Source organism: Theobroma cacao, chromosome 1, assembly GCF_000208745.1.
Source record: "Theobroma cacao cultivar B97-61/B2 chromosome 1, Criollo_cocoa_genome_V2, whole genome shotgun sequence".
Classification (NCBI taxonomy): Eukaryota; Viridiplantae; Streptophyta; class Magnoliopsida; order Malvales; family Malvaceae; genus Theobroma; species Theobroma cacao.
In genome coordinates, this window is record NC_030850.1 from 907,757 (window position 1) to 932,589 (window position 24,833).

At 37.3% G+C, this 24,833-nt stretch overlaps 6 protein-coding genes across 6 annotated transcripts; 4 read left to right on the forward strand and 2 right to left on the reverse strand.

The window, feature by feature from the left end:
* LOC18610788 (filament-like plant protein 5) lies at window positions 1,409-5,998 on the reverse strand. The gene is made up of 6 exons (XM_007046661.2): window positions 5,909-5,998; window positions 5,634-5,771; window positions 5,313-5,532; window positions 2,833-5,230; window positions 2,480-2,543; window positions 1,409-2,120 (listed from the first exon to the last, which is right to left on the reverse strand). The coding sequence occupies exons 2-6, from the start codon at window positions 5,754-5,756 to the stop codon at window positions 1,662-1,664; spliced, it is 3,264 nt and encodes a 1,087-aa protein (XP_007046723.2). The 5' UTR covers window positions 5,757-5,771; window positions 5,909-5,998; the 3' UTR covers window positions 1,409-1,661.
* On the forward strand, window positions 8,767-10,406 carry LOC18610789 (60S ribosomal protein L8). The gene is made up of 2 exons (XM_007046663.2): window positions 8,767-9,293; window positions 9,865-10,406. Exons 1-2 carry the CDS (start codon window positions 8,854-8,856, stop codon window positions 10,205-10,207), a joined length of 783 nt encoding a protein of 260 aa, XP_007046725.1. The 5' UTR covers window positions 8,767-8,853; the 3' UTR covers window positions 10,208-10,406.
* On the forward strand, window positions 11,153-13,325 carry LOC18610790 (peptide methionine sulfoxide reductase A5). The gene is made up of 4 exons (XM_007046664.2): window positions 11,153-11,548; window positions 11,874-11,986; window positions 12,079-12,223; window positions 12,823-13,325. The coding sequence occupies exons 1-4, from the start codon at window positions 11,249-11,251 to the stop codon at window positions 13,018-13,020; spliced, it is 756 nt and encodes a 251-aa protein (XP_007046726.2). The 5' UTR covers window positions 11,153-11,248; the 3' UTR covers window positions 13,021-13,325.
* On the forward strand, window positions 13,705-15,819 carry LOC18610791 (peptidyl-prolyl cis-trans isomerase Pin1). The gene is made up of 2 exons (XM_018126014.1): window positions 13,705-14,183; window positions 15,443-15,819. The coding sequence occupies exons 1-2, from the start codon at window positions 13,940-13,942 to the stop codon at window positions 15,565-15,567; spliced, it is 369 nt and encodes a 122-aa protein (XP_017981503.1). The 5' UTR covers window positions 13,705-13,939; the 3' UTR covers window positions 15,568-15,819.
* On the reverse strand, window positions 16,364-20,876 carry LOC18610792 (zinc finger CCCH domain-containing protein 6). Its single transcript, XM_007046666.2, has 4 exons — window positions 20,480-20,876; window positions 18,179-18,382; window positions 17,834-17,958; window positions 16,364-17,747 (listed from the first exon to the last, which is right to left on the reverse strand). The coding sequence occupies exons 1-4, from the start codon at window positions 20,537-20,539 to the stop codon at window positions 16,589-16,591; spliced, it is 1,548 nt and encodes a 515-aa protein (XP_007046728.2). The 5' UTR covers window positions 20,540-20,876; the 3' UTR covers window positions 16,364-16,588.
* On the forward strand, window positions 23,196-24,726 carry LOC18610793 (GDP-mannose 4,6 dehydratase 1). The gene has a single exon (XM_007046667.2). It carries the CDS (start codon window positions 23,292-23,294, stop codon window positions 24,411-24,413), a length of 1,122 nt encoding a protein of 373 aa, XP_007046729.2. The 5' UTR covers window positions 23,196-23,291; the 3' UTR covers window positions 24,414-24,726.

Here is a 24,833-nt window from a genome sequence, read left to right on the forward strand (position 1 = left end):
AATTGTTGTAGTTTGATGTCTGCTAGCCTACATTGGTGAAAAAAGGTAAGGACCTCATTGTCTTGTGATTGCTGGCTAGACAAAGCTCATATGCCATGACAGTGTGATCAACAAGCTATGATATGATATTTCGCACATTTTTTTTCTTAAGCAGCATCATTAATTAAGATCACTGCAGTTTCCAAGTACTTTTTTGGTGGATTTAGTGTCTCATGTCTAATCAGTTTTTTTCTTTTTTATCTCAAGAGCAAGGGGTGAATATTGTAAGGAAAAAGCCCAAACTTTAAGTGCTTGAACTGCAAATTTGGAGCTGAAAAATTCAACTAGTTGCCAACTCAACTGATCTTGTGTGGCACTAATTCATATTTCATTTTGAATTAATCTTCACACTGTTTTCTGATAGTGAAGTCTTGGATATTACTTGTCAGTGCTACGATCCTTTTCAAAGAATTCCGATGTGAGCTGGGAAAGCCATGATTTTGGATATGTTTCTATTTATCAAAGAGTGAAAGAGCCAGCAGCCATTGGCCCCATTGTAATAGGTTGAAGATAGAATGGCTTGATTAGTTGATGGCTCTTCCAGTTTTGCTTGACTGGCATCTGCATACTAGCCACCTGTTATGCATTCTATAGACGTCTCTTTCGCCAATCTTGACTACATCCTTTAGATATCAGTCTCTTTCTTTGTTATACTCTTTCACACAGAACTGGTTTAATTCCATGTACAAAGAGAAAAACTAGTCTGGAGGTGGGTTTGGTAAACTGAGATACAGGGCAGACACGTTGGCTCACGATTTGGACTCTGGTTCTCTTATATTTGTTGGGGACTTTCTCTGATCACAGACCCATCACAAACCTAACTTAAAATCATCCTGCCTTACCAAATCAGCTTACTCGGATGTCATCATTGTCTCCCAAATTTCAGTCTAGCACGTTTCGACCTCCAGCTTCTTAGTGGCGACATGAAGTTGCCTCTACCACATGCTTCTTTTGCCAGAGGATTTCAGGTTTGCTTTGAGAAGTCTCCTGTTCAGGTTGGTTTACTCCTGCATGTGAGATGTTTTGTGAACGAAAATTTCATGAACCAAATCTGAGCGCAGGTCGTAGTCCATAATAATTTATTCTGGCTTCGTGCCTCACCCTATAATCAGGTGTTATATCATAAATGCATCCCTTGTTCAGTGCACTTGTCTGTCTTCAAAAACGACACACCTTAATTTTTTCTGCATTGACCCTTTGTTACATTTATAGTTGTTATTGTATGCATCTATTATGCATTTACAAGGAGTAAAATGCACTGCATTTTATCTGATATAAGGTCCAGGTCAGACCCAGGCACTTTTTCCTTTGGCTATCCAGGACCTGATTAGAATGATAATTTATGCAAGGTAACTGCAAGTCTATCACATGAAAAGGCAAGCAATTTGATCTTCCATTTCATTACCTCATTACTATAATATCTACAATGTGCGAGTTCTGATTAGAACCCCAATTACAATCCCATTGGAAACAATAAGTAAAAGAAAATGTTATCTAGGATGGACAGGGCTAGTCAATTGATGTGGAAAATTGATCATCTACTCATTTCAATCTTGAGTTCTTGACCCCTGCCATATATGCCATTAACTTAGAAACCTATACAAAAGCTAGAGGGCATAATTCTAGTGCCCATTCTTCCCTTTTGAAGAAAAAAGACGACCAAAACTACGCAGATGTTTCTCTTGCTCAAGAGTAGATGACGAGAATGTTGACCTGGTGCGCCTATGATTGAGGTGAGATGAGCTCACTGAAGACCTCAATGAAAGGTTTGGCTCAATATCTGAAGGACTTGATGTGGAATGGCAATAACGCAAGGAATCCTCACTCACAGATTGCACATCGGCAGAAGCTACACTATCTGTCTCAATGTGATCAAAGTCATCAGAGCAGTGAATATTCTGTGACTTAGAACCATCATGATTCAATCTGCCTTCCATTGAACTTTCACCCAGCAGCTTGTCACTGTACTGAGACTGGTGGTTCTCTTTCTGAGGGCGCAAAGCTTGCAACTGCCTCCCAAGAAGGTAAATGGTCTCCTGGCATGCTGCAAGCTTTTCTGCTGCAGCTGCTATATCTCTTTCCTGCCAATAGAGTGAGAGGAAAGAGGACATTTTCAGCTAAAGCTTCTAAAGCTAACAGTCGTTAAAAAAAACATCAAATAAGGAACATCCTGATCAATTAACAAACCCTCCAGCCTTTATATGGTGATAAATGCAATAGGTCAAGCAAAAATGGGTGGTGAAGCAATTAAAGTGAGAAAAGTTAAACACTCTAAATAACAAAAATGCATGTAAAGGAAGTGCAAGAGATAGCATATCAAACACCTCTAGAGGCATCTTCAAATGGAATATGAAAGACCCAACAGTTCATTTTAAGTTTTTTCACTTAATATTTTCTTTGACTAGGTTCTCCAACAAAGTTATCACATTATACTACATACCTGTTTGATCTTCATGTCAGAATCTTCATTTTCTGATGATGAACATACCAAGGATGCTGTGTTCCTTTAACAAAACCAGAGCATTTACAGACAAGTTAGAAATACACAATGCTTCACCAAGATGGTGATTTGTGTAACCACCGATAAAGAACTGATGAAGCTTACAGTGCAACATCAAAATAACCAATGACTTCCAATGGACACTCAGTAGTTTATCATTTTAGAATACCCATTAGTTCATTGATTTGCTGAATTAATTATTTCCCTTTCCCTTATTTGGTAAATTGACTGACTATTAAGGGATCATAGTTGCTCACATGATTATCAAGCATTAAGAATAGTTCATTGCTTACCTTTGCACTTTATCCTCAAGATCCTTGAATCTAGCCAGGGCATCCTGATGACCACGCTTTTCTTCTAGTAGTTCATCATCTAACTTCGCAGACTTAACCTGTAAAAGGTTTACTTGAGCTTCTAACTCCTGTGCACGCATTTCCAATGACTTGTAAGACTCAGTCATACATTTCAGCTGAGTTTCAGCCAGACTGTAGAGATTCTGAGAGGAAGCCAACTGTAACTTTAGTTCTGTTAGACTCTTCTCTGTATCCTGTAGCAGCAACTTTGTATTTTCAAGATTTTCGTTGCTTCTTGCTAGATCCACTGCCATATTTTCTTTATCCACTTTCAGCTGATCCAACTGTTTTAATAAGCATGAACATGATGTAACAGCTGCTAGAGAACTTGGGTTCAAGATTCTATCTTGAAGTACCTCTGAGTCAGGACAGGAATGACAAATATGCTGGCACCCTTCAGCACACGCCTGTTTTGATGAGTTTTCCTGAACCTCATTCTCTAGCAAAGCAACCTTGTCTATGTAATCATCACTGCTGACTTTTCCAACATCACCCCCAAAGCCCAAGACACCAAAGTTCAGTTCATTAGCTTTCGCAAAAACATGAGAAAGTTTCAAGATAAAGTCAACCAAACCCTTTCCGTTCAATACAAATTTATCAACAAAGGCAGAGAAGTCGTCCAACTTTTTACTTAGGCCATGGCCTTCTGGATGAGTGTCCTGAACTCTCATTGCTTCTCTGCCAAGTGATAATACAACCTGATGAATCTGAGATATTGCAGATGCCAAATTTTGCTTTGTGATGCCTTCTTGATCTAACAAAATCAAATTCTCCTCAGGCACACCCATTTGTTTGGAGGGACCTATTTGAACTCCCTCAGAAAAACGGGTGACTGAGTGCTGAGGGAGAGATCCTTGTATTTCCAATATAGCAGATTTGATGTCCTCCAAGACCTTCCCCAAATCCAGGTCCTTAGTTTGAGACTCAAAAATCGTAAAAATCCTTGACTGAAGCTTCAAGAAGGGCAGATTTTCTGCATCTTGCCCAAGCTCTGTTGTGGAGGATCTTACACTTGAAGAACCCTGCTTCGATGATTGACTTGAACAAAGCTGTTGATCAGAGAAGAGGTCCTGACCCTTGGCAGTATTGAGCGGTGTCTTATTTTCTGCTTCATAATTTCCAGCGTTGAGTGGATGGTCTGAAACAGCATTAGCTCCAGCAACATCATTTGACAGACATGCCAATTTCTCCATCTCCAGAAAGTCATCCATCAATTCCAAGCAATTGGCATTCTCTTGCTTGTTAACTTTACAACTGCTCTTCCCCATCCCCAAACGAGAGATATCAGAGCTTGCTGGTACCAAAGATTCAGCTGAAAATCCTTCCTCATCAATCCCATCTTCAGACAGGGAAGTGGTACCGGGTGCATTGCTAGCATATTGACTTGAAGGACCATCAGCAGGGAGTCCCAAGTTTGATTTAGGGGAGCTTGTTTGATGATTATGGGCCTGTATTTGTGCTTCTAAGCTCTTGACCCTGACAAGTGTCTTAGCACACATGTCTCTGGCAGCCTGCAGTTCACTATTACGACTAGCCAAAGCTTCTTTAAGCATCTTTGTTTCCTCTTCCATCTCCAACAAACGCATTGTAAGGAAATCAATCTCTTTATGGGATTGTGGCAAGTTATCAGCAGATTCCACCTGTGCAGACAAATTTGCGATAGTATTCTTAACCACATTCCTTCTTGATTGAGGTACACTGAAATCTCGGCCAAACTTATCAATTTCTTGCTTCATTTGGGCCAATGCAGCCGGCCCTGGCAGTCTCTTCCGGACAAGGCCTCGTAGTCTGTGGCACTCAGCTTCGAGCTTTGCAATTTGTCTGACACTTTCTAAATGTTGCTTGTTTGCTGCCTCTGCAGACCTCATACTTATAGTCTTTTCTTCATTGCGAATTTCAAGCTCCTTGGAAATCATATGCAGCTCGTACTTCAGTGAGCTTATTTCCTTCTCACGTGACATAAGGTTTTCCTTCATAAGTTCCATTTCAGCTTCCGCTTTAGATTTTTCCACCTCGATCTGAACTATCAAATTCGACCGCTCCTGCAATGACCTTGAGAGTGCCTGGTTTTCAGCCACTGCCCTTAGAAGCTCTTGATCGAAGTCAACTATTTTCCCTTCAAGATCAAGCTTTATTTTGTCCCATTGTATGGTTTTGGCTAGAACTACGTCATGCAATTTCTGCTCACTTTCCTCTTTCACATTCCTTACCTGCCTCAGGCACTCCTTAAGAGCACCATCTAAATGGGATGCTCGATCCTCAACCGAAAGCTTCGAGAGAGTGACAGTCTCAAGTTGTCGTTTCAACGCAACAACCTCCGCATCCGCTTTCTCCCATCCTAAAGTACACAAAAACTTGGCTCAATCATCACTCTTAAATTGTAGGATTACAGGTGGAAAAGCGAAATTTTTCAGCCATACCTGAAACAGCTTCCTCAGCAACTTTAGCATGTTGGCTAATCAAACCATCCTTGGCATTGATCTCAGATTGAGCTGCAGACAGCTTCCCTTTCAATTCCTTTACTTCCTCCTCGGATAACTTGACTTCACCCTTTAACCTGTTAACTTCATCCTCCAAACCCGTCAACCGTACGTAAGATTCCATCGGTATTTGAACATAGTTTACCTTCTTACATTTTTCCTGTCAGTACATAGCAAGACAGAACAAAAGTCCCAAACTCGAAATAATCAGTAAAAAGCTTCGTACATAATTCAAGCTTTCTGGGTTTTTTCCTAACTAACCTGATCTCCAAGAGATGCTAAGGAAGACAATGAAGCACCGGTTCCATCTGCTCCAACTGCCTGTTTCTCACTTCCAGCTTTCTCGGAAGATTTTTTCTTCCATGGCCAACCTCTTCGGTCCATTTCAAAATTCACACCCTGAATGTAAAACCCTTTTTGTAGTTAAAAAAGAAGAACACCAAACATTCATTGAACTTACAAAAAAAATACAAACAAATTAAACTCTTTCTTTTTCACTACAAACAAATTTAAAAAGGAAACTGAATTGAACTTACCGGAAGAAATGCAGATTATCAGCGATCACTGAACCCCAGAATCGATTCGCTTAAGTAACAAATAAGCATTCAAAAATCAAATATATTTCGTAAAATGTATAGATTTTCTATTATTTTTTAATTTCTTTTTCTTTTTTCTTCTTCACAGTGTGAAGAGAGAAAAACAGAGACTGGACAGTGGGAGGAGCGGGTTTGGCTATCTGGAGTTCCCCTTTAAAACGCTCCCAGAAATGGAAAAAAGCGACGGCGTATTGTCAGCACGCAATTGACCTTTTCAAAAGCCTTGAACTGGATTTCGTTTGATTCTGCGCATTGGTCCCCTTCCGACACGTGGTCGTGTTTGATTGGGTACTACTCCGCTCCTTAGGTGGAGTGCGACGGTGTAGTTAGGTTCGTGAAAGGCCTCGTGTTACCGCACCTGGTGGGCCGTTTATCCACCGATATTAAATAGAATAAACGGCCAAGATTATATTGGGAAGGAAAAGAAAAAAATGTTAGTAGGTGCTAACAGCGTTTAATTGGTTTAATGGTGGGACCAGGTTGAACAAAGTATCTTTGATTGATATGGGCAAATCAATTTCTTTTATGGAAAGGTGTGGGGTTTTACCCTTTTACAAGGAGCAGATTAATTTTCACCACATGGTTGGTACAACTCTCATTAACCTCTTTTGTTGCTTCAAAGTTATGAAACCTTCATTACTTTATAATAATAATAACATTAATTGCATGATTATATCTAACAAAAATCAAATAGATTGTTTCAGTAGTTCTGTTATTCCTACATTTTCATAGAATCAATTGAGAGACAAAAATAATAATATTCAAGTATGTAATATAAAAAACGATCATGTTTAATTTATATCATAATTGATCATTACATACTTAATTCTCTTTTTAAAACAATATGCAATGTAGAGTTAGTTGTTCAATAAAATCAAATAAAATGATGTGCTACTATTTCTTTTTATGGCTTGATGAGAAAATATCAAGCTCGTGGTATGAAACGATCAGAATTAAGAGCTCTCTCATGCCCTTCATATTACAAGTTTTAGATTAAAAATTTAAGCACGATATGATGTTTTAGGTTAAGCGTTCGTTTTTCATTGTGTAGAATTCTCGAGTTTTAGCTGAAGGAATGATCGATGAATGTTTAGTTTTGTGGCATCCCCCTCAGGGCTCACCGTCTAGGTATTATATGGTCTGGGTTTATTCCTTGAGCCCCGCTGCAGCAGTTCTGGCTCATGAACCTTTCGGATCGAACCCAAGACCTTTTGCTCCCCCCAAAGGGAGCGCCTTTAACCATTTTAGCTACGCCTTTTTTGTGGCATCCCTCTCGAGGCCCATCGTCCAGGTATTATATGGTCTGGGTCTATTCTTTGGGTCCCGTTGCAGCAGTTATGGTCCATGAACCTTTCGGATTACGCGGATCAAACCCAAGACCTTTTACTCCCCCCAAAGGGGACGCCTTTAACCATTTCAACTCTACGGGATCTGAACGGTTCATGGGACAGAACTGTTGCAGTGGGGCCTAGAGAATAGACCAAGATCATATAATACCTGGATGATGGGCCTCGAGGGGGATGCCACAAGTTTTATAAAACAAAAAAAGAATAGTAATATTCAAATTTGAAATTTCATTGTCAATGAGAAATATGGCTATTAGTTAGATAACACTTTTTATACATAAATAACATGTATTTTATAGAAAAAAGGTTTATAAAGAATCAAAATTGTTTTGTGTAAATTTTTGTTTCCCTAACTAATTAACATAAGCTAGCTTTGTTAATCTTCCATAAATTTATAGGAATAATTTGTAAATGTTGATGCCTGTAATTAGTGCTTTTCGGGCCTTTAAATTTCCAAGGTCATAGGAATTGGGCATTAACCAACCTAAGAGACTGTAAAAGTTATTATGAACTTTTTATAAAAAATAATAACTTTTAAAATTAAGTTAAAAATATTTGACAAAATAAATTATATAAGCTCTAATTTTAATTAAAATTATAAAATATTAATGCCTTATTCAATCACTTAATATTTCAAAAATGAATAAATCTACTTCAAGTTTATATACGATTTCAAGTGTGTATAAAGCATTGCTCACCTAAACCCTAATGCTTCACCCATTTTTGTTGATATAGCATACAAAGCATTGCTCACTTAAACCCTAACCCTTCACTCATTTTTGTTGATCTAACATACAATCGAGCCATAATATTTCAATTCTCAAAATAAAAAAAACGATATATTTGATATTAATTTTTTTTGTGAAGTAGAAATAAAACCAGTAAATAGCATCTGAATGTAGTTTTAAATTTTGAGTTTTCTTTTCTCTTAATTTTTGTAAGAATTAAAAAAATTTTAGATTATGATATTATGTTGTTGAGAAAAATTTTAGATTTTGATGTTCTGTTGTTGAGTTTTTTAATTTTTTTTTTTTTTGGAATGGGAAGGAGAAGAGAGAGAAGTTGACTGAAAGAAGAGAATTTTTTGAAAAATTACATGTTTTTTTTTTAAAAGAAAGCTTTTAGGTTTTTTTTTTTTAATTTTGTTCTTAAAAAAAAGTTGAGAGAGGTTGATTGAGAGAAGAGTACTTTCTAAAAAATTGACATATTTGAAAAAAAAACTTTTTTCGTTTTTTTATTTAAAAAAAATTATTTTTTAAAAAGGCTTCTCAAAAATTATATTTAACTTGGATTGTGCATTTAAGTGGCAGAGGTTAGGCCGAACAAGTACTAGGCCTGTTTAGATGACAGGCCGAACAGGTAATGGGCCTAAATTTTTTAGATTTCCAGATATCCGAAACGGCGCCGTTAGATAACTTTGATGTCTATATAAGGCTTCATGACCAAAACCCTAATCCTTCACGCTCATTTCTCTACTTTCTTCCATCGGCCGCCTGCAGGAGGTAGGTCTCCTCATAGCCTCACACAGTCTCAGCGCAAATGGGTCGTGTCATAAGAGCTCAGCGTAAAGGTGCGGGTTCCGTCTTCAAGGCGCACACCCACCACCGCAAGGGTCCTGCCCGGTTCCGCAGCCTCGACTTCGGTGAGCGAAATGGCTACCTCAAGGGTGTCGTCACCGAAGTCATCCACGACCCGGGCCGTGGCGCACCCTTAGCCCGCGTCGTCTTCCGTCACCCTTTCCGTTACAAGAAGCAGAAGGAACTGTTCGTCGCTGCCGAGGGCATGTACACGGGGCAGTTCGTGTACTGTGGTAAGAAGGCTACTCTCATGGTCGGTAATGTGTTGCCTCTTAGATCTATCCCCGAAGGAGCTGTCGTTTGCAACGTCGAGCATCATGTTGGTGATCGTGGGGTTTTTGCTAGGTGTTCTGGTGATTATGCCATTGTAATTAGTCACAACCCTGATAACGACACCACCAGGTCTCTAATTCTTACTCTGATTTAATTCTAATTTTGATTTGGGATCTATTGGCTATGTGATTGTGCTTTGGTTTTATTATAAGTTTTTAATGTTGCTTTGGTAATTGCTCATTCCTGTATATATTTTGGCACTGTGGTTTTTGTTTCTTGAGGTGTTCCTATCTGTATCTGTTCTTAAATGTACGCCTAGTTTAAGAACTTTCATCTAATTGGTGGATGCGAATGACTGGATGTGCTTTAATTATTAATTGATGGAATGTAAAATGAAATAGCATCTTTTAAGCACACGGATTTGATCTCGTGCTCAGGTTTTACCTCAATGAGTACCATTTAGTTTGAGTTTTACAGGCCTTTATATGTGAAGTTTCAGTATCTTATCTGTTTAGTTGAATTTCACTGTCCTCTACATGTGAACTTTTTGTTATCTTGCTGATGCCTACGTGCTTCAATGATAGTTTTTACTTAAACTTTGAAAGTAGATGTATAATGATTAAATATAGATGAACATGATGGTGGAAGTTTTGGGTAATTAGTGGTTTCAGCAATGACCTTTTGGAGTTTGATGTTACAGGATCAAGCTTCCATCTGGTTCCAAGAAGATTGTTCCAAGTGGCTGTCGTGCTATGATTGGCCAGGTTGCAGGAGGTGGTAGGACTGAGAAACCTCTTCTCAAGGCTGGTAATGCTTACCACAAGTTTAAGGTGAAAAGGAACTGCTGGCCTAAGGTGCGTGGTGTGGCAATGAACCCAGTTGAGCATCCCCATGGTGGTGGTAACCATCAACACATCGGTCATGCTAGTACTGTTAGGCGTGATGCTCCACCTGGGCAGAAGGTTGGTCTTATTGCTGCAAGGAGGACTGGTAGGCTCAGAGGACAAGCTGCTGCTACTGCCGCCAAGGCTGATAAGGCTTAGGCTTAGGATATTACTTGTTTTTAGTTCTTTGCTCTTCATATTTACATTCAAGAGTATTCAGCACATTTATGCTAGAAATTTTGTTTGAATTATCAGATAATGGTACTGTTTGGAGTTGTTTGAGCGATGGTTATGTTTTCAATTTGGATTTTTACTCAAGTGTTTGATGTCAATGATTATGATCCATGTTCTTCCTCAAGCTTTCATATGATGCTTTGCATGCTGTTTATCAAATATATGGTGGATGTCGACTTAGTTGGCTGAACGGGGCAAGTTCTAAGACTGATCATAGTTGAGGTAAGGCAGAGATGGCTGTCAATTACATTTTCGGGATTAGATGGAGCCAACTTTCTGAACTTTTTGGGTTGGAGTGAGCGTTTCATTTATCCGGAGACTGGCCTTTGGACCTTTTTGGGTTGGAGTGAGAGTTTGATTCATCCGGAAACTGGCCTTTAGACCCTATATCTTGGTTCAGCCACGGGAAGGTATCAATTTGTTGTTCTTAACTCAGGATTAATGGTTGAAAACTGATCTTGACTTGAAATTCCATTTGACAACTTTCATATTTTAAAGAGGAAATGAACAATATTCATTACTAAGTGCTAAAAATATACAGCTGAATCCTTGATCGGGGGCCAGTGCCACAGAACTAGTAGTTCAAGAATTTGGGCTTAGGCCAGAAAACAAGGCTATGGTTCTATTGGGCTAAGCAGTAAGAATTGGATCAAGGAAAAAGTAAAGAATTCGACCGTCATTCCCCTTCACGTTTGTGTTTTCAATTACCAAATGCAAATTCCCAATGGGCTTTTCAATGAGCCCAGCTGAGGCTTTAAGAAACTCAAACCTGAATTCTCCTACAGCCATGAGAGATCCAACGGACCCAACTAAAACCAGGTTCCCAAAGACTGGAGCCCAAACAACCGTTGATCCTTTTTTCATTCTCAAAAAATTGAGCCCAATCATTGCACGACCATGGGTACTTGATCGACCCGGAATCTCCCTCCCTTTCTTTCGCTCACCCTGAGACGATCCCGACGAGAAATGGCTTTGGCGGAGTGGAATATCCTTCTCCTTAATTTCTTAACTTTGGCTTCATTGTCAACAATTCTATGTGCCGGTAAAGCATTTTCCATTCGCATTCCGGATCGGATCTCGGGCACTCCTAGGGACCTTTCAGACCAGTCCCTGAAGACCGCGGTCTTCGCTCTCGGTAGCTTCTGGAGATCGGAGGCCGTCTTCGGATGCTTGAACGGTGTCGTTCGAACTACTGCTGGTTACGCTGGCGGATCCAAGATCAACCCCGAATACAGAAGTTTGGGCGACCATGCGGAGTCCGTATTGGTCCGTTGCTTTCTCTTCAATGCCCTCTTCCTTTTATATTTCTTTCATTGTTTAGAAGTATAAAACTTAGCATATTTAATTAGGAAAACTTTTGTTAATAATCCCTGAGAAATTGTAGACATAGATCTGTTCTTGGGTTAGTTGCTGAGTCTGTGACATAGTTTATACTGTTGTTTTCGGAATGAATTCTTCCAAAAGAGAAAAGGAAAATTAATGGCTGAACACTTAATATGGAAAATATCTGATTTTTATAAAAATGTTTGAAAAGAATGTTGGTATTTTCATTTAAATTTGATTAAGTGTATGCTATGTGAATGATGGGCAGGTTGAATATGATCCCAGTGAGATTAATTTCAGGCAACTTTTGGAGATTTTTTGGTCTAGTCATGATCCAAGGCAGGTATTTGGCCAAGGTCCAGATGTAGGTAATCAGTACAGGTATGGGGTAACCAAAAATGAAAGAAAAAACCATTTTATTACTTCATTCCCACTCTTTTTTAATGATAAACTTTCATATCTCAATTCAACAGGTCTATTATTTTTACGAATGGGACTGAAGAGGCTAGATTAGCTGCCATGAGCAAAGAAAGGGAGCAAACCAAGTCGCGGAACAGCATTGTGACGACTCAAGTTCAACAACTTGGATCATTTTATCCTGCGGAACCTGAACATCAGGTTTGGTGCTCTCCCATTTTTTTTCTTGTTTGAAAGAGGCAGTAAGGAGGCGAGGTTGTGTGATAGTTGCTTGTTGTAGCTTATGATCCACGAGTTGCTTTAAGTTGTCAGTTGCCTTGGATTATAATGCGCAGAACTTGTTTAATACATTTGAATTTGAAATAACATGCCGGTTAGTTGGATGCTTGTTTAGCACTGAATAAGGATTCTAAGGATTTCTGTTATTGGGAGCATGCTGGGTATGGACGGCATCATGAACTAATTAATTTCAATTGCATCTCATTTTGGAAGAAAATGGTTTCTCCTCTTGTCTAGTTGCTATCTTTGTCATTTTGATTGCCATTTTTTTTATTGTCTTCTATTTATTTGTTTCTTTTTCCACAATGCTTTAAACTTTTGCTTTTAGACCAGTGTAATTGGCAAGCTCAAGCATGAATGTTGTGTTAATAGTAATTATCAACTGATAACCACTAACCAGGTTTATATGTGCACAAGAATTTGGATAACTGAAAACTATATACCATATAGATTTAGAAGGCCAAGGATTTCTGGCTGCGATAGGTAAATGACTTATAAATTTCAATGTTTTAAATGCACAGAAATTTGAGCTCAAACGCCATCCGTTGCTGCTACAGCTGATAGGAAATCTGCCTGAAGATGAGCTTGAGAGGTCAAATCTGGCAACAAAACTGAACGGATATGCTGCAGAGCTTTGCCCCCCAAGGATACAAAAGCAGATTGATGCAAAGATAAATGAAATTATCAGAAAAGGTTGGCCTGTTTTGAGAGATGTATAGCTGGCCATCTGAGTAAAGCTTCAGACAAATGAAAACTCCTGCATTTTCCCAGCTGAGCGACTTGATTTTGTGGGGTTTTAACCTTTTAGCTGAGCTTAGGCTGATTGTATGGACGGAAATTGAATCAAATGTAGTATTCTTTTGCAGATTGAAAATTTCTCCAGGCATAAAAGAACAGTCTATGTTTTCCAATAGATCAATGAATCAATCAGTTTGGGAAACTTATAAAGGCTTGTCACAGAGTCTTCTAGGCCCCAAAGTGTAATGAATTCCAGAGTTTCCAATCTGATTATGATTTAAATCCATGTGGCAACTCAAGTCAAAACAATATGCTAGCCTGAAAATTGATGTACTGACATTGCCACTTGTGTTAGAATGCAAATGGCATCTGCATTGTGGCAAAGCATCCAAGCCAGTTTCCATCATTTTCCACAGCCTGTAATCCTCTGATTCATCCTTGGAAATAGCATTTAAATGAACAAATCAGTCATTTATACTCAAATTTGGCTTGTTCTTGGAGCAATAATTCGCATATTTGCAAATGCTGGAGAATCCCAAATGTCATTAATGTCTTCTTCATGGGAAAAGCCTTCAAATTTTTAAGGATGATCAAGTTGATTTTTACCACCAATGAAGGAACGCCACGTCAGCAGGTAAACAGCGGCTTTTCTCTCTTGATAAAACTAAAACCCACAGCTTGATAGTAAAGCAGCTGCCTTTTTCTTTGTTTTGTTTTTTGCATTTCCACTCTTTTTGCAGTCTCCCGAAAGCTGCGAAGATAGATTCGGATCGTAAGAGGAAGAAAGCTTCGATCTCGTCAGCAGATCGAACAGAGGCGGCGGAGAAACAGAAAGGCAAGAACCCAACAACCACCAGCAACCACCACCACCAAAGCCACCACCACAGGAAGAAGAGCAAGATGTCATCATCGACGGCGGCAAATCAAGTGAGGGCAGCCCACATACTGATCAAGCACCAAGGCTCTCGCCGTAAGGCTTCCTGGAAGGATCCAGAAGGTCGCGTCATCTCCAACACCACTCGAGACGCTGCTGTCTCGCAGCTCAAAGCCCTCCGTGACGACATCGTTTCGGGCAAGGCTAAGTTCGACGAGGTTGCATCTCGCTACTCCGATTGCAGCTCTGCTAAACGTGGCGGGGATCTCGGTAAGTTTGTTCCCCTTTGCTTTTGAATTGATTGCAAGTGCAAAAGTTCAAACTTTTAAGGATACCGATGTTTTGGTTGCTTAGAAAATTGCCAAAAGCTGAATATTGGGAGGAAAAAAAGAAGCTTTGAGTAATACAAAGGATTGAAAAGATAATCCCAATCGAGTCGTATAGTTATGGATTTGTTCAATGCTTATTTTTAGTTACTAGGGTTTTGGAATACGTCGGAAGAACAGATATTTAAGGTAAAGTGGAATTAGGTTTTCAAGTCTTAAAGATAGTAGAAATTTTGGGATACCCTAATGCTCTAAACGTGAGCATTGCACACTTCTGCAAGTTGGAGATGTAATAGTGAGCTTGGTTTTACTCAACAGGTTGTTTCTGAGTCATCCATCGGCTCAAGAGATAACCAATATATTAATAACTCTAGTTTTGTTGCTTGCTTTGCTTCTGTGTTTGAGTATTTCTTTGAAGAATTAAAGTCTTAATCTGTTTTGACGGCGAAGTTTTGCTGTGCAACTCAAGATTTTAACCTGGCAAACCAAATTACCTGTTTGCAGAATTGCAAAGTTTTAACACTTGAGGTAACTTACGTAAAGGTTTTGTGAAGGGTACCATGATGCTTTCCAAAATGGGAGTATTTAAAGCACATACAAACTGTATTGCCGAGGCATTTTATTTATTTTGTTTGAAACTCATAGAAGCTGAGAATTTGACAAGAGCGTTTTGTATCTGATTTTATGTCTGTTATTTTTCTTTCTTGTGGTGATAATCTTTCACGAATTGTCTTTCTAGTCTAGGTTAATTGATGGATCGAGCCCTTTTCTGATGTATTTTTCGTATCTTGTGCTTCTGAAAAAGATAAAAATAGTTATATATGTATATATAAAATGGATAATTTTAACCTATCTCACCCTCTTAGGCCATAACTCTTCTTATCCCTTATGGAGTTTTGATTACAAGATTTGATCCCAAGGTTTCAAGGCACACTAATTATTCGACACGGGAAGCTAAACAATCATTTAATTCAAGGACATTTTGCAATAATGGGCATGTTTTATCATTTTATGCCATTATTGACATTGAACTTTTCACTGCCAATTAATTGACTTATTGTTATATTAGTGTAATCTTCTTTATCAATATCCTACAAGGAACATGACCAATTCTAATCTTGTTCATGATTCGCTGGGTTAGTTTGTATTACCAGCATTATATGTCATAATCTGAACAAAACCTAATATAAACTTTCTGTGCAGGTCCTTTTGGTCGAGGCCAGATGCAGAAGCCATTCGAGAATGCAACATATGCTCTTAAAGTTGGTGAGATAAGTGACATTGTGGATACTGATAGCGGGGTTCACATCATCATGAGAACCGGTTGATTATCATCGCTGATGATGCCTGGATATATCGAGCAATTTAGTTCAGTGTATTCAGAAAATATATTCAAGAATATTCTGAAATTGTTCTCGATAATGCCTATGGCCAATTTTATTGAGTGCTACTTTACACTTTGACAGTGACCTAAACGCTTGCGAACAATTTGGTTGCTTACAGCATTTAATTGCAGAACCATTTTGGTTTATGGTGTGAGACTGTTTGCTTGTTCATAATAAAAGCTTTTGGTTAAAATATCGATCTCCCTCCCCAACCCAACCTCCCTCTCTCACTCTCTGTTTCATTAATTTTGTACTCTTTAAGTGGGTTTGATGGGGAAATGTTTCTATTCAAATGAGGAATGAGTTTATAGCAGTTTTAGTGTGTGAAAGCTCAGTGAGTCAGGCAGATTTTATGTCCACTGATTGTTGGATTGGAGAAAGATAGCAAGTTTGAGAACTTGTTTCCTTTTGCCATTAATTGCACTTTATTTTGGAATGAGTTTATTATCCGTCGTCTGCTTTTGGCAAAAAGTAAAAAAAAAAATGAAAAATGATAAGATATAAAGTGTTTGATCTCCTACCTAAAAAGCATTTAATTCATTGATTAATATATTATCTAATTACTTAAATCAAATCTCGTCTCTTAATTTTAAAAAAAAAACTATAAAATCATAAGCTAAGATTTAGTAATTAAATCATATTTATTAACATCGTTTATTATTTTGAAGAGATATCCATCATATTAAACTGATTTATGAATGTAATGGATAAAATTTATCTTAGTTTACAACCATTATCATGTTCTTCCTCAGCATGGCTTCTTGCTCCCATTGAAAAATTCCTGTACTGCTTACAAGTTCTGAGTGAAGTTCTTCTAAATATGAAATTTTCTCTTACATTTCTCTTCTACCAAACTTTTGAACTCCCTTCTCTTTTTGGTAAATCGCTCAAATTCTATACAGGATTCAAAGGAGGAAAAAAAGAGAGGGTATTTACACTGAAAATTAGAAGCCATCCATCTTACTTAGATCCTTCCAGTAATTTCCCAACCTAATTTCATTTTCTTGGCACTTGGAGCTTCCAACTCCAATGTTCTGCCTGTTTGCCACTGCAATGACTTGTCATGCAGGTAAAGGCAATTGGACCCATTCCGGCAGCCCTTTGGAGTGCTAAAATACATGCAAGGTTTTTGAAACTTGGCTTTTAAAGCCACAGGTTTTATGTTCTGTACCATATTCTGGTTCTGGGTGTGGTTAAGATGACTTACAGTTTTTGGTATATTGTGCACTTTAGGCTCTTGCTTTTCTCTTCCATGTTCCCTAATCAGGTTCTTAATATAGTTAGCATCCTTCACAGGGTTTGCTGCCATCGCGGTAACAGCTAGACCAGCATTTAGTTGCATGGGTGTTGAACTAATAGCAGGCTGCACTTCCGAAAGAGGTTTTGGCTGAACAGGCATCATACTAAGAGCAGGTTGCATCTTGTTCAAGGTGGAGTATGCATTACCATTTGCAGCCCTATGTCCGGAAATCATATTTATATCCGCAAATGAGGGAACTGAAGGCTCTACTCTCTTAGGCATAGAAACGGAAACGATGTCTGCCCTGGGAGCTGGCATAGTTAATGCAGGTTGGAACTCTTTTATGAAATGCTTTGAGTTTCTGTCAGCTGGCATTGGGGATGAAACTATAGCAGGTTTTGAGCGGGGCAGAGAAGTTATTATAGTTTCTGGCTCTGAGGTGCGTACAGGTGTACTTACCGCATTGGCAGCAGTGGGTAGATTTCCATGATCCTGGATTAATTTCTCTACCATCTTTGGATCACTAAGGATTTTAACAAGCAAATCAGTGTCGATCAAATTTCCCTGCTCTTTGCTTTTCATGACTGCAGATAAGGCAGCCGAAGCAGCTACAACTACATCAGAGCTTGCACCAGGTAACATGTCAAGGGCAGGTGACTTCACAGCAGAACTAGGGCAATTTGGCATACCGTGAGTTCCTGATCCCGACAGACCCTGGGGCATTATCAATGCAGCTGTCTGGGAGTTGGAGAGAGTTCTTGGTTGAGCAGCAAAATCTGATGATACATCTGCGCCCTCCTCATCTTCAATTGGAGTTAGAGGAACAAGAGGAGTTCGCCTATCATCATAAGGTTCAACTTCTACATCCATAGAAACAGAGGGACTACAAAAAATGGATGATTAAGACACAGTCAGATAAAGAAAAAAAGGAACTATTAGAGATCTGCAGAAGAAAGGATGAAATTGTACCTAGGAGGAATGGCAGAAAGGCGAGGATAAACTGCTTCAAGCACTCTCATTTCTCGCAGTTTTTGAGCCTCTACCTCCTCACTCTCCTCAGCCGCTGCAACGTGCCAGTTGAAATTCAAGACAAACTGTTTAAACATGACAAAAAGTAAAAGGTTAGATTTCGAGTCCAATTCAAAACAGAAAATATCAAGATAATAGTATGCCACAAGTTGATATACAACGATTCAAAAGACCACAAGTCTCTCACCATCATGGTACAAAACCTATATGAAGACTAGAGATCTTTTGAAATTAGAAAAGCAATTTATTTTTTTAAAAAACAAAAGAACAGATAGATCTGCTTACTTTTGGAGGGCATGTCCATTGGATCCTAGGCATCTCAGCTAGATCATACTTCAATCCATTCACATGATGACCACCTTCAAACCCAGGGGGGAGGTCATTAGCACACATTCCACTGGGCTGCAATGTCCATGATGTTTTAGCTTGAAGAGTATCTTGAAGTTCACCAACTTTTGAAGGGCAATCCTCTGCCAGAAACAGCTTCACCTGAGACAATATTAGTCCCCTTTAGCAGGTTAATAATTATTAAATTGTCTGATTGTGTACATAAATAACCTTCATGGCATGAACTCTAGTGACCCCTAAGAAAGATGGGAAACAGGGGAGAAAAGGCTTAAGGACTTGAAGATTCAAGACATGCAAGCATAACTGAAGACCTCACCCAAACACAACATACCAATATCTCTAGGAATTTATAGTTTCCAGGCAAATACATACTCAAAACTTGAAATTTTCCACTTACCAATGATAAAGAAATTAACTACCCTAATAAATTTTATTATGACAGGATCTTTCAGATAACGGTGTCCCCAAAAACCAAAATCCAGTAGCTCTTTATGACATGACCATATAAAAGGAAAGAACATAAGCATCATTAGATATTCACAATAATCACCATTCTTCTAGATGAGATATCAATCTTTACAACAGACAAATTCAACAATGTCAAGGCCTAAATTTATTTATGGAACGTTCTGTCAAATGACATCAACTAGCCATACCATTTTCCTGTTTTAAGTAATCATAGACGGTAATGACATAGCTTGAAACTAACAAAGTTGCAACTGCCTGACAATTTTAAATGCACTGAAATGTGACAGAACCAGCAGTCGCAACTTAACTTAGAAATACATCATAAATTCAGTGCATTTCTATATAAATTTTAAAGAAAGATTGCAGCTCCCTTATACTACATCCAAAGCTGGTATGCAACTAGACACTCAAGTCTATTGCTAAGCAAAAATTAAGTTCTTTAACACTGTAATCTCATTAGGCTCATTACAATCATTGGTCACAATTAGTGCTAGCAAATTGCCCTAGGAGCAAAACCTCAACTTTACCTGAGCCTTGTATGCATTCCTACTTCATTTTGTACTCAATATTTAGCATATTAAAGTCGTTTATCTTTAGTAATAGCAGAAACATTTATAATTGGGTATATTCAGCATTGCAGTCAGAATAATTTGAGACTAACAGCTTTAAGATTTCGATATTAATAATAATCAAGCAAGATGAACATTATGATAAAGTTTTGATGAAACAATAGGTGCTTAACAATTTTATTAATAAGGGAGAATACAAAACAATAAGTTTCCCCCTTTTTCGTTTAAAGAAAAGTTATCTCCCTTCATCAAGAAGGGTTGATGCCGCTGTTTATGCATTTCTTATATATGTTTTCCTTTCAGAAATTCACAGAAAGTGAATATATCAGATTTAGTGGTGAGATTCCAACATTAAATTGAAAATTCCCAACTTGAATTACCTAAAGTATGAATTAACAGCAAATTCTTTCTTTTTGGAACCAAATGGCAGCATATTCACTTATGCATTAGATAAAGCTTTGCTTACCAATGACAAAGGTCTTAGAATGATAACCATACTTTTAAAGAGTATCATATAAGAATCAACAAATTCAGACTAATAAGTTCCTTTCGATTTGATTCTTAATGTCGAAAGGCATATTATTGTCCAACATTCTTGATAATTTTAGATTACAACTTTAATGCCTTACTAATTATTATACCATGTTCTTGATTCTTTGATTACAAATATTTTAGGAGATTAAACTTTGTACATAATTTATTACAATTGCCCCTTGGGCAAATTATAGTAATCAATTGAATCACTTCAATATCTTCAATAATTCTTTCCACTTAACAAATTTCATCACAATTATTTTCTGGGATTCATTAATTCTTCTTCTTCTTTCTCTTTTTTATTTTCCTTATTTCATAGTACCATTATTGTTCAAATAATCACTTATAATCAACATTATTAATAAACAATTAGAGAACTGATTGCAGCTCTGGATTACTGAATCAGTATTTTTCATAATCGAGTACTTAAAAGCTCAAACTTTTAGATGAAATTCCAGTTACGATCAAAATAAAATTCGATTTCAATTTTTATAAATAAAAAAGGTAAAATTAATACCAATAATAATATTATCAGATATTAGGGATTACCACCAGTAAAATTTCTGAAATTATTTATAAAGGAAAAGGCAAAAAAAAAAAAAGACAGCTGCTGAAAAAGGCAATGAAACCACTAATGATTGATCGAAGATAATAATGGCGGCTATACCTGACAAAGATTAACACCTGGAGCCCAAGATACCCTGTTTGATTTCCTCGATCGCTTCATATTTTTCAATAAAATCTCAAATCAATGTCGATTCCTTTTTCGCTTCAAAATTTTTTATCTCCAATTTAAATTTTTTCCGGTAACCGAAAGGGAAAAGATGGGGAAAAACAGCACAATCAAAACAAAAAACTTTAATCAGATTAAAAACTTAATCCGATTAGCAAACCTCGAAACCCTAAAAGACGATGAGAGATTTGAAGATCCAGTAGCTATTATCGAAACCCCTAGAGATAGAGAAGAAATTTGCAATTTTTTCTAGATGATTTTTCTCACGTTTTCGAAGAATTGAAAGCTCGAGACGCAACTAGGCAAAAATCATAGGAGCAGATAACCCTAAAGGCGCAGGCTTTGTAATTTATAAAGGGAGGAGTCCGCGTCGTACTCGTACAGGGGAAGGTGACAGCGAGTAATTAATAAAAACGCGAGATTCAGGGGGTCAAAATCGAAAATTGCTGCGCTGGATTTTACTTTGTACGGCGGTTAAGGTTTATCCACATTTGATCCATTCAACCCCAAAACTTTTATTTTTTCTAATTTTAATTAAAAATTTATAATAATTAAAATAATTAAAAATTGATTTATTTTCGATCCGTTATTTCGATTGAAATAGTTTAGGTATTTTTAAAAAATTTATTACGAATGATCAAATTTTCATAAATATAAAAAAATTGATAGAAATAATCAAATAAATTATTTTTCTGAATCAATTAATAACAATGTTAAATAAAATATATTTTGAATAAACTCGAATTTAATGGATTTTGATCAATTATTTTTGTTTAAATGGATTAATATTTATCTTTAAAATTTCTTACGTGAATTTGCAAATTAATTGTATTTCCTAAATTAAACACGAAGTATTGTAGAACATTAATACAAGTAATGATTTAGGTCCAAAAAAGTATGACTAATTTTGGAATTATACTGAAGTGGTTACATGATGAGTAATTAATTAAGTATTTCTTTTAAAAAAAATAATTAGGTATTTAAATCTTGATTCATTATCTTTAGGAGATATATGATAAGAAGTCAACATTAAAATAATTAGAACTTGATATTTTTCTTATAATCCATATTCATTAATATTAATATTAATCAAATGAACCTAACACCAACAAAAAAAATTATTAACAGAATTTAAAGATTTTTTCAATAAACTTATGCCATCGAGGTGGACCGGCTACCAATATTTTTCAAATCAAATTACATACTAATTTGTTTTAGTAGATGTAAATTATTCAATTTTTTTTCTTGTAAGTGATGAATTTAGGATTTTATACGATCAGTGGTAGACCTGACAATTTTGAACACGACACGAGAATATACGAGTTAAATAGGTTTTGAGTTTAGTGTTAACGTGTTTCGTATCTGACACGACAAATATGTTTAAAACACGTTTACTTAATCGTGTTATCGTGTTTAATCGTGTATACGTGACACATTTATTAACATATTAAAAATTATTTTAACCTTATATAAATAATTTTAAATAATTATTTTAATAAGTTTTTTAATTTTATAAAGGGTATAATGTAATTATACATGCTCAATCATAAATTTTAACTTTTAGTGATTATTTGATATTATTATTATTTTTATTTTATTGTAATTAGTTTGATAATTATAGATTTTAAATTTAAATAATAAAATTATATTTAATTGTAAATATTTTTATTTAATCGTGTTAAACGTGTTAATCGTGTTATTAATCGTGTCGTGTTACACGTGTATTAAGTTATTACTCTATATCGGCTAAGATGTGCTTTGGGCTGGGGCCCAAATCTGTCTGTATCTTTTGTTTGACCCGTTCAAGGCCTTAGGTACTGGCCCAAATTTGCCTTCCGGGTTTATTGCTGTGGCCCAAACCATGATTCAAGTGCAAAGAGTTTGAGTCCGTGGGGGATTTTGTTGAGGTTAAATGGAACAAATTTTCTCCATAAATTACCACAATATCAATATATGCTTTTGGTTTTTGTTTTTTTTGTTCACAAGAATAAAATTGTATATAATTCTTTACTTTGTTACGAATTATCATGTTTGTGTGGATAAAGGATTGGTTTGATCTTAAAATTTTAAGAATCAATTCAATGAATTTTTTGCATCCAATTTATTGATTAGTAAATAATTTTCTTACTCAAAAGAGCATAAATTCGAATCCCTTTTTTCTAAAGAAAATCAAAATTTTCTTTAAACATAATCATACTCAACCAAACTATAATAAAATATCGCATATAATCAAAATTGATGTACTAAAAATAACCGTTTAATATAAAATAAAAATTTAAATCAAATTAATTGAATTCAAGGGATCATTTTATTTTAAATCAAATATACTTTATATATGATCCAATAAGTTCTTTAATATCTCAAAATTTATTAAAATAAATTCCTTTTTACCAATTTTAATTGACCTCCAAGTACTAAAAGTCCAGAGAAAAACAAGTTTGAGATTTGCATAAAAAGTCAATCCCCTCTCGTCATTAACCAATCACAAGCAGACAACTTACCACACTCCGACCAATCAAATTGCACCGCACTTAATCCCCTGCTAAGGACAAAATAGTAAACTCACATGATATTTATTTGTTCTTCATTGACCATTTTAGCCTCCTCAGTCTTCCTCTCCCCTTAAACTTCCTCACCTATAAAAGCCAGAATCGCTTGAAAGCACTGAAAGCGCGTCCTCTTCCATTTTTTTCCTTCTTTAGAATCCACCGTCAATTTCCTTTTTCCACTCAGATTTAGACAGAAAATGGCAGCCGAAAATGATACTTCCAGAGCCGGATCCGGATCTGGATCTGCTGCCATTAACGGCGACGCGAGTGCTGAACGGAAGGTCGCGTTGATCACTGGCATCACAGGTCAAGATGGTTCGTACCTGACCGAGTTCCTCCTCAACAAAGGCTACGAAGTCCACGGCTTGATACGCCGGTCTTCCAACTTCAATACGCAGCGTATTAACCACATCTACATCGACCCGCACAACGCGCTCAAGGCTCGGATGAAGCTCCATTACGCTGACCTCACCGACGCTTCCTCGCTTCGTCGCTGGCTCGACACCATCCGGCCCAACGAGGTTTACAATCTGGCTGCGCAATCCCATGTTGCAGTCTCTTTTGAAATCCCTGATTATACTGCGGACGTGGTGGCTACGGGAGCCCTCCGATTGTTGGAAGCCGTTAGATCCCACATCGCCGCCACGGGTCGGAGCCATATCAAGTATTACCAAGCTGGATCGTCGGAAATGTTCGGATCCACTCCTCCGCCGCAATCTGAAAACACCCCATTTCATCCCAGATCCCCATACGCAGCTTCTAAATGCGCTGCGCATTGGTACACTGTGAATTACAGGGAAGCTTACGGGCTTTTCGCCTGTAATGGAATTCTGTTCAATCACGAGTCTCCGAGGAGAGGAGAGAATTTCGTGACCCGGAAAATTACTCGGGCCGTTGGGAGAATTAAGATTGGGTTGCAAAGCAAGTTGTTTTTGGGGAATCTGCAAGCATCGAGGGACTGGGGTTTTGCTGGGGATTATGTGGAAGCCATGTGGATGATGCTGCAACAGGAGAAGCCAGACGATTACGTGGTGGCTACGGAGGAGTCGCACACGGTGGAAGAATTCTTGGAAGTGGCATTTAGGTATGTTGGGTTGAATTGGAAAGATCACGTTATGATTGATAAGAGGTATTGCAGACCTGCTGAAGTGGATAATTTGAAAGGTGATTCAAGCAAGGCAAGGAAGGTTCTTGGGTGGAAACCAAGAGTTGGGTTTGAGCAATTGGTGAAGATGATGGTTGATGAAGATATTGAGTTGGCTAAGAGAGAGAAAGTGTTGGTTGATGCTGGTTATATGGATGCCCAGCAACAACCTTAATTTATAGCCTTTAAAAATTTTCTGCTTGGATGGTTCTCTAGAGCTTATATAGGTGGGTTTAAGGAGAGGGTATTTATTTGATGTTTAATTTAATTTAAGTTTTTCCTTTCTTTTTAAAAGTTTTATGTTGTTTGATTCATTTATCCAGGAAGTTCATAATGATGTAACTCTGAATTTTCATTTTGAGTAAGGAAAGCCTGAAATTTGCAGTTAATTCTGTCCTGGCAATGCTGGAATCTGGATCTCATCACTTGGGTTTGAAAGTAAAGTAGTTGATGTATGTACAAAGATCAGAACATGAGAATTTTGTTTATCTTGTGATATGGTTGTGTCACTAGATTGGATTTTGCTAATTCAGCAGGAACCAGGCCACTTATGTCTGCATGGTTGTGAAAACAAAAAAGTCTTGTTGCCCTGCTA

Coding starts and splice junctions, on each gene's coding strand:
- LOC18610788 (XM_007046661.2), bottom strand. CDS start 5,756: ATGGACCGAAGAGGTTGGCCATGGAAGAAAAAATCTTCCGAGAAAGCT. Junction 5,533..5,633: donor TAGCATCTCTTGGAGATCAG/GTTAGTTAGGAA, acceptor ATGTACTGACAG/GAAAAATGTAAGAAGGTAAA. Junction 2,121..2,479: donor CTGACATGAAGATCAAACAG/GTATGTAGTATA, acceptor CTCTATTGGCAG/GAAAGAGATATAGCAGCTGC.
- LOC18610789 (XM_007046663.2), top strand. CDS start 8,854: ATGGGTCGTGTCATAAGAGCTCAGCGTAAAGGTGCGGGTTCCGTCTTC. Junction 9,294..9,864: donor CCTGATAACGACACCACCAG/GTCTCTAATTCT, acceptor TTGATGTTACAG/GATCAAGCTTCCATCTGGTT.
- LOC18610790 (XM_007046664.2), top strand. CDS start 11,249: ATGGCTTTGGCGGAGTGGAATATCCTTCTCCTTAATTTCTTAACTTTG. Junction 11,549..11,873: donor ACCATGCGGAGTCCGTATTG/GTCCGTTGCTTT, acceptor AATGATGGGCAG/GTTGAATATGATCCCAGTGA. Junction 11,987..12,078: donor GATGTAGGTAATCAGTACAG/GTATGGGGTAAC, acceptor TCAATTCAACAG/GTCTATTATTTTTACGAATG.
- LOC18610791 (XM_018126014.1), top strand. CDS start 13,940: ATGTCATCATCGACGGCGGCAAATCAAGTGAGGGCAGCCCACATACTG. Junction 14,184..15,442: donor TAAACGTGGCGGGGATCTCG/GTAAGTTTGTTC, acceptor CTTTCTGTGCAG/GTCCTTTTGGTCGAGGCCAG.
- LOC18610792 (XM_007046666.2), bottom strand. CDS start 20,539: ATGAAGCGATCGAGGAAATCAAACAGGGTATCTTGGGCTCCAGGTGTT. Junction 18,383..20,479: donor CAGGTGTTAATCTTTGTCAG/GTATAGCCGCCA, acceptor ATATTGTCTCAG/GTGAAGCTGTTTCTGGCAGA. Junction 17,959..18,178: donor AATGGACATGCCCTCCAAAA/GTAAGCAGATCT, acceptor ATGTTTAAACAG/TTTGTCTTGAATTTCAACTG.
- LOC18610793 (XM_007046667.2), top strand. CDS start 23,292: ATGGCAGCCGAAAATGATACTTCCAGAGCCGGATCCGGATCTGGATCT.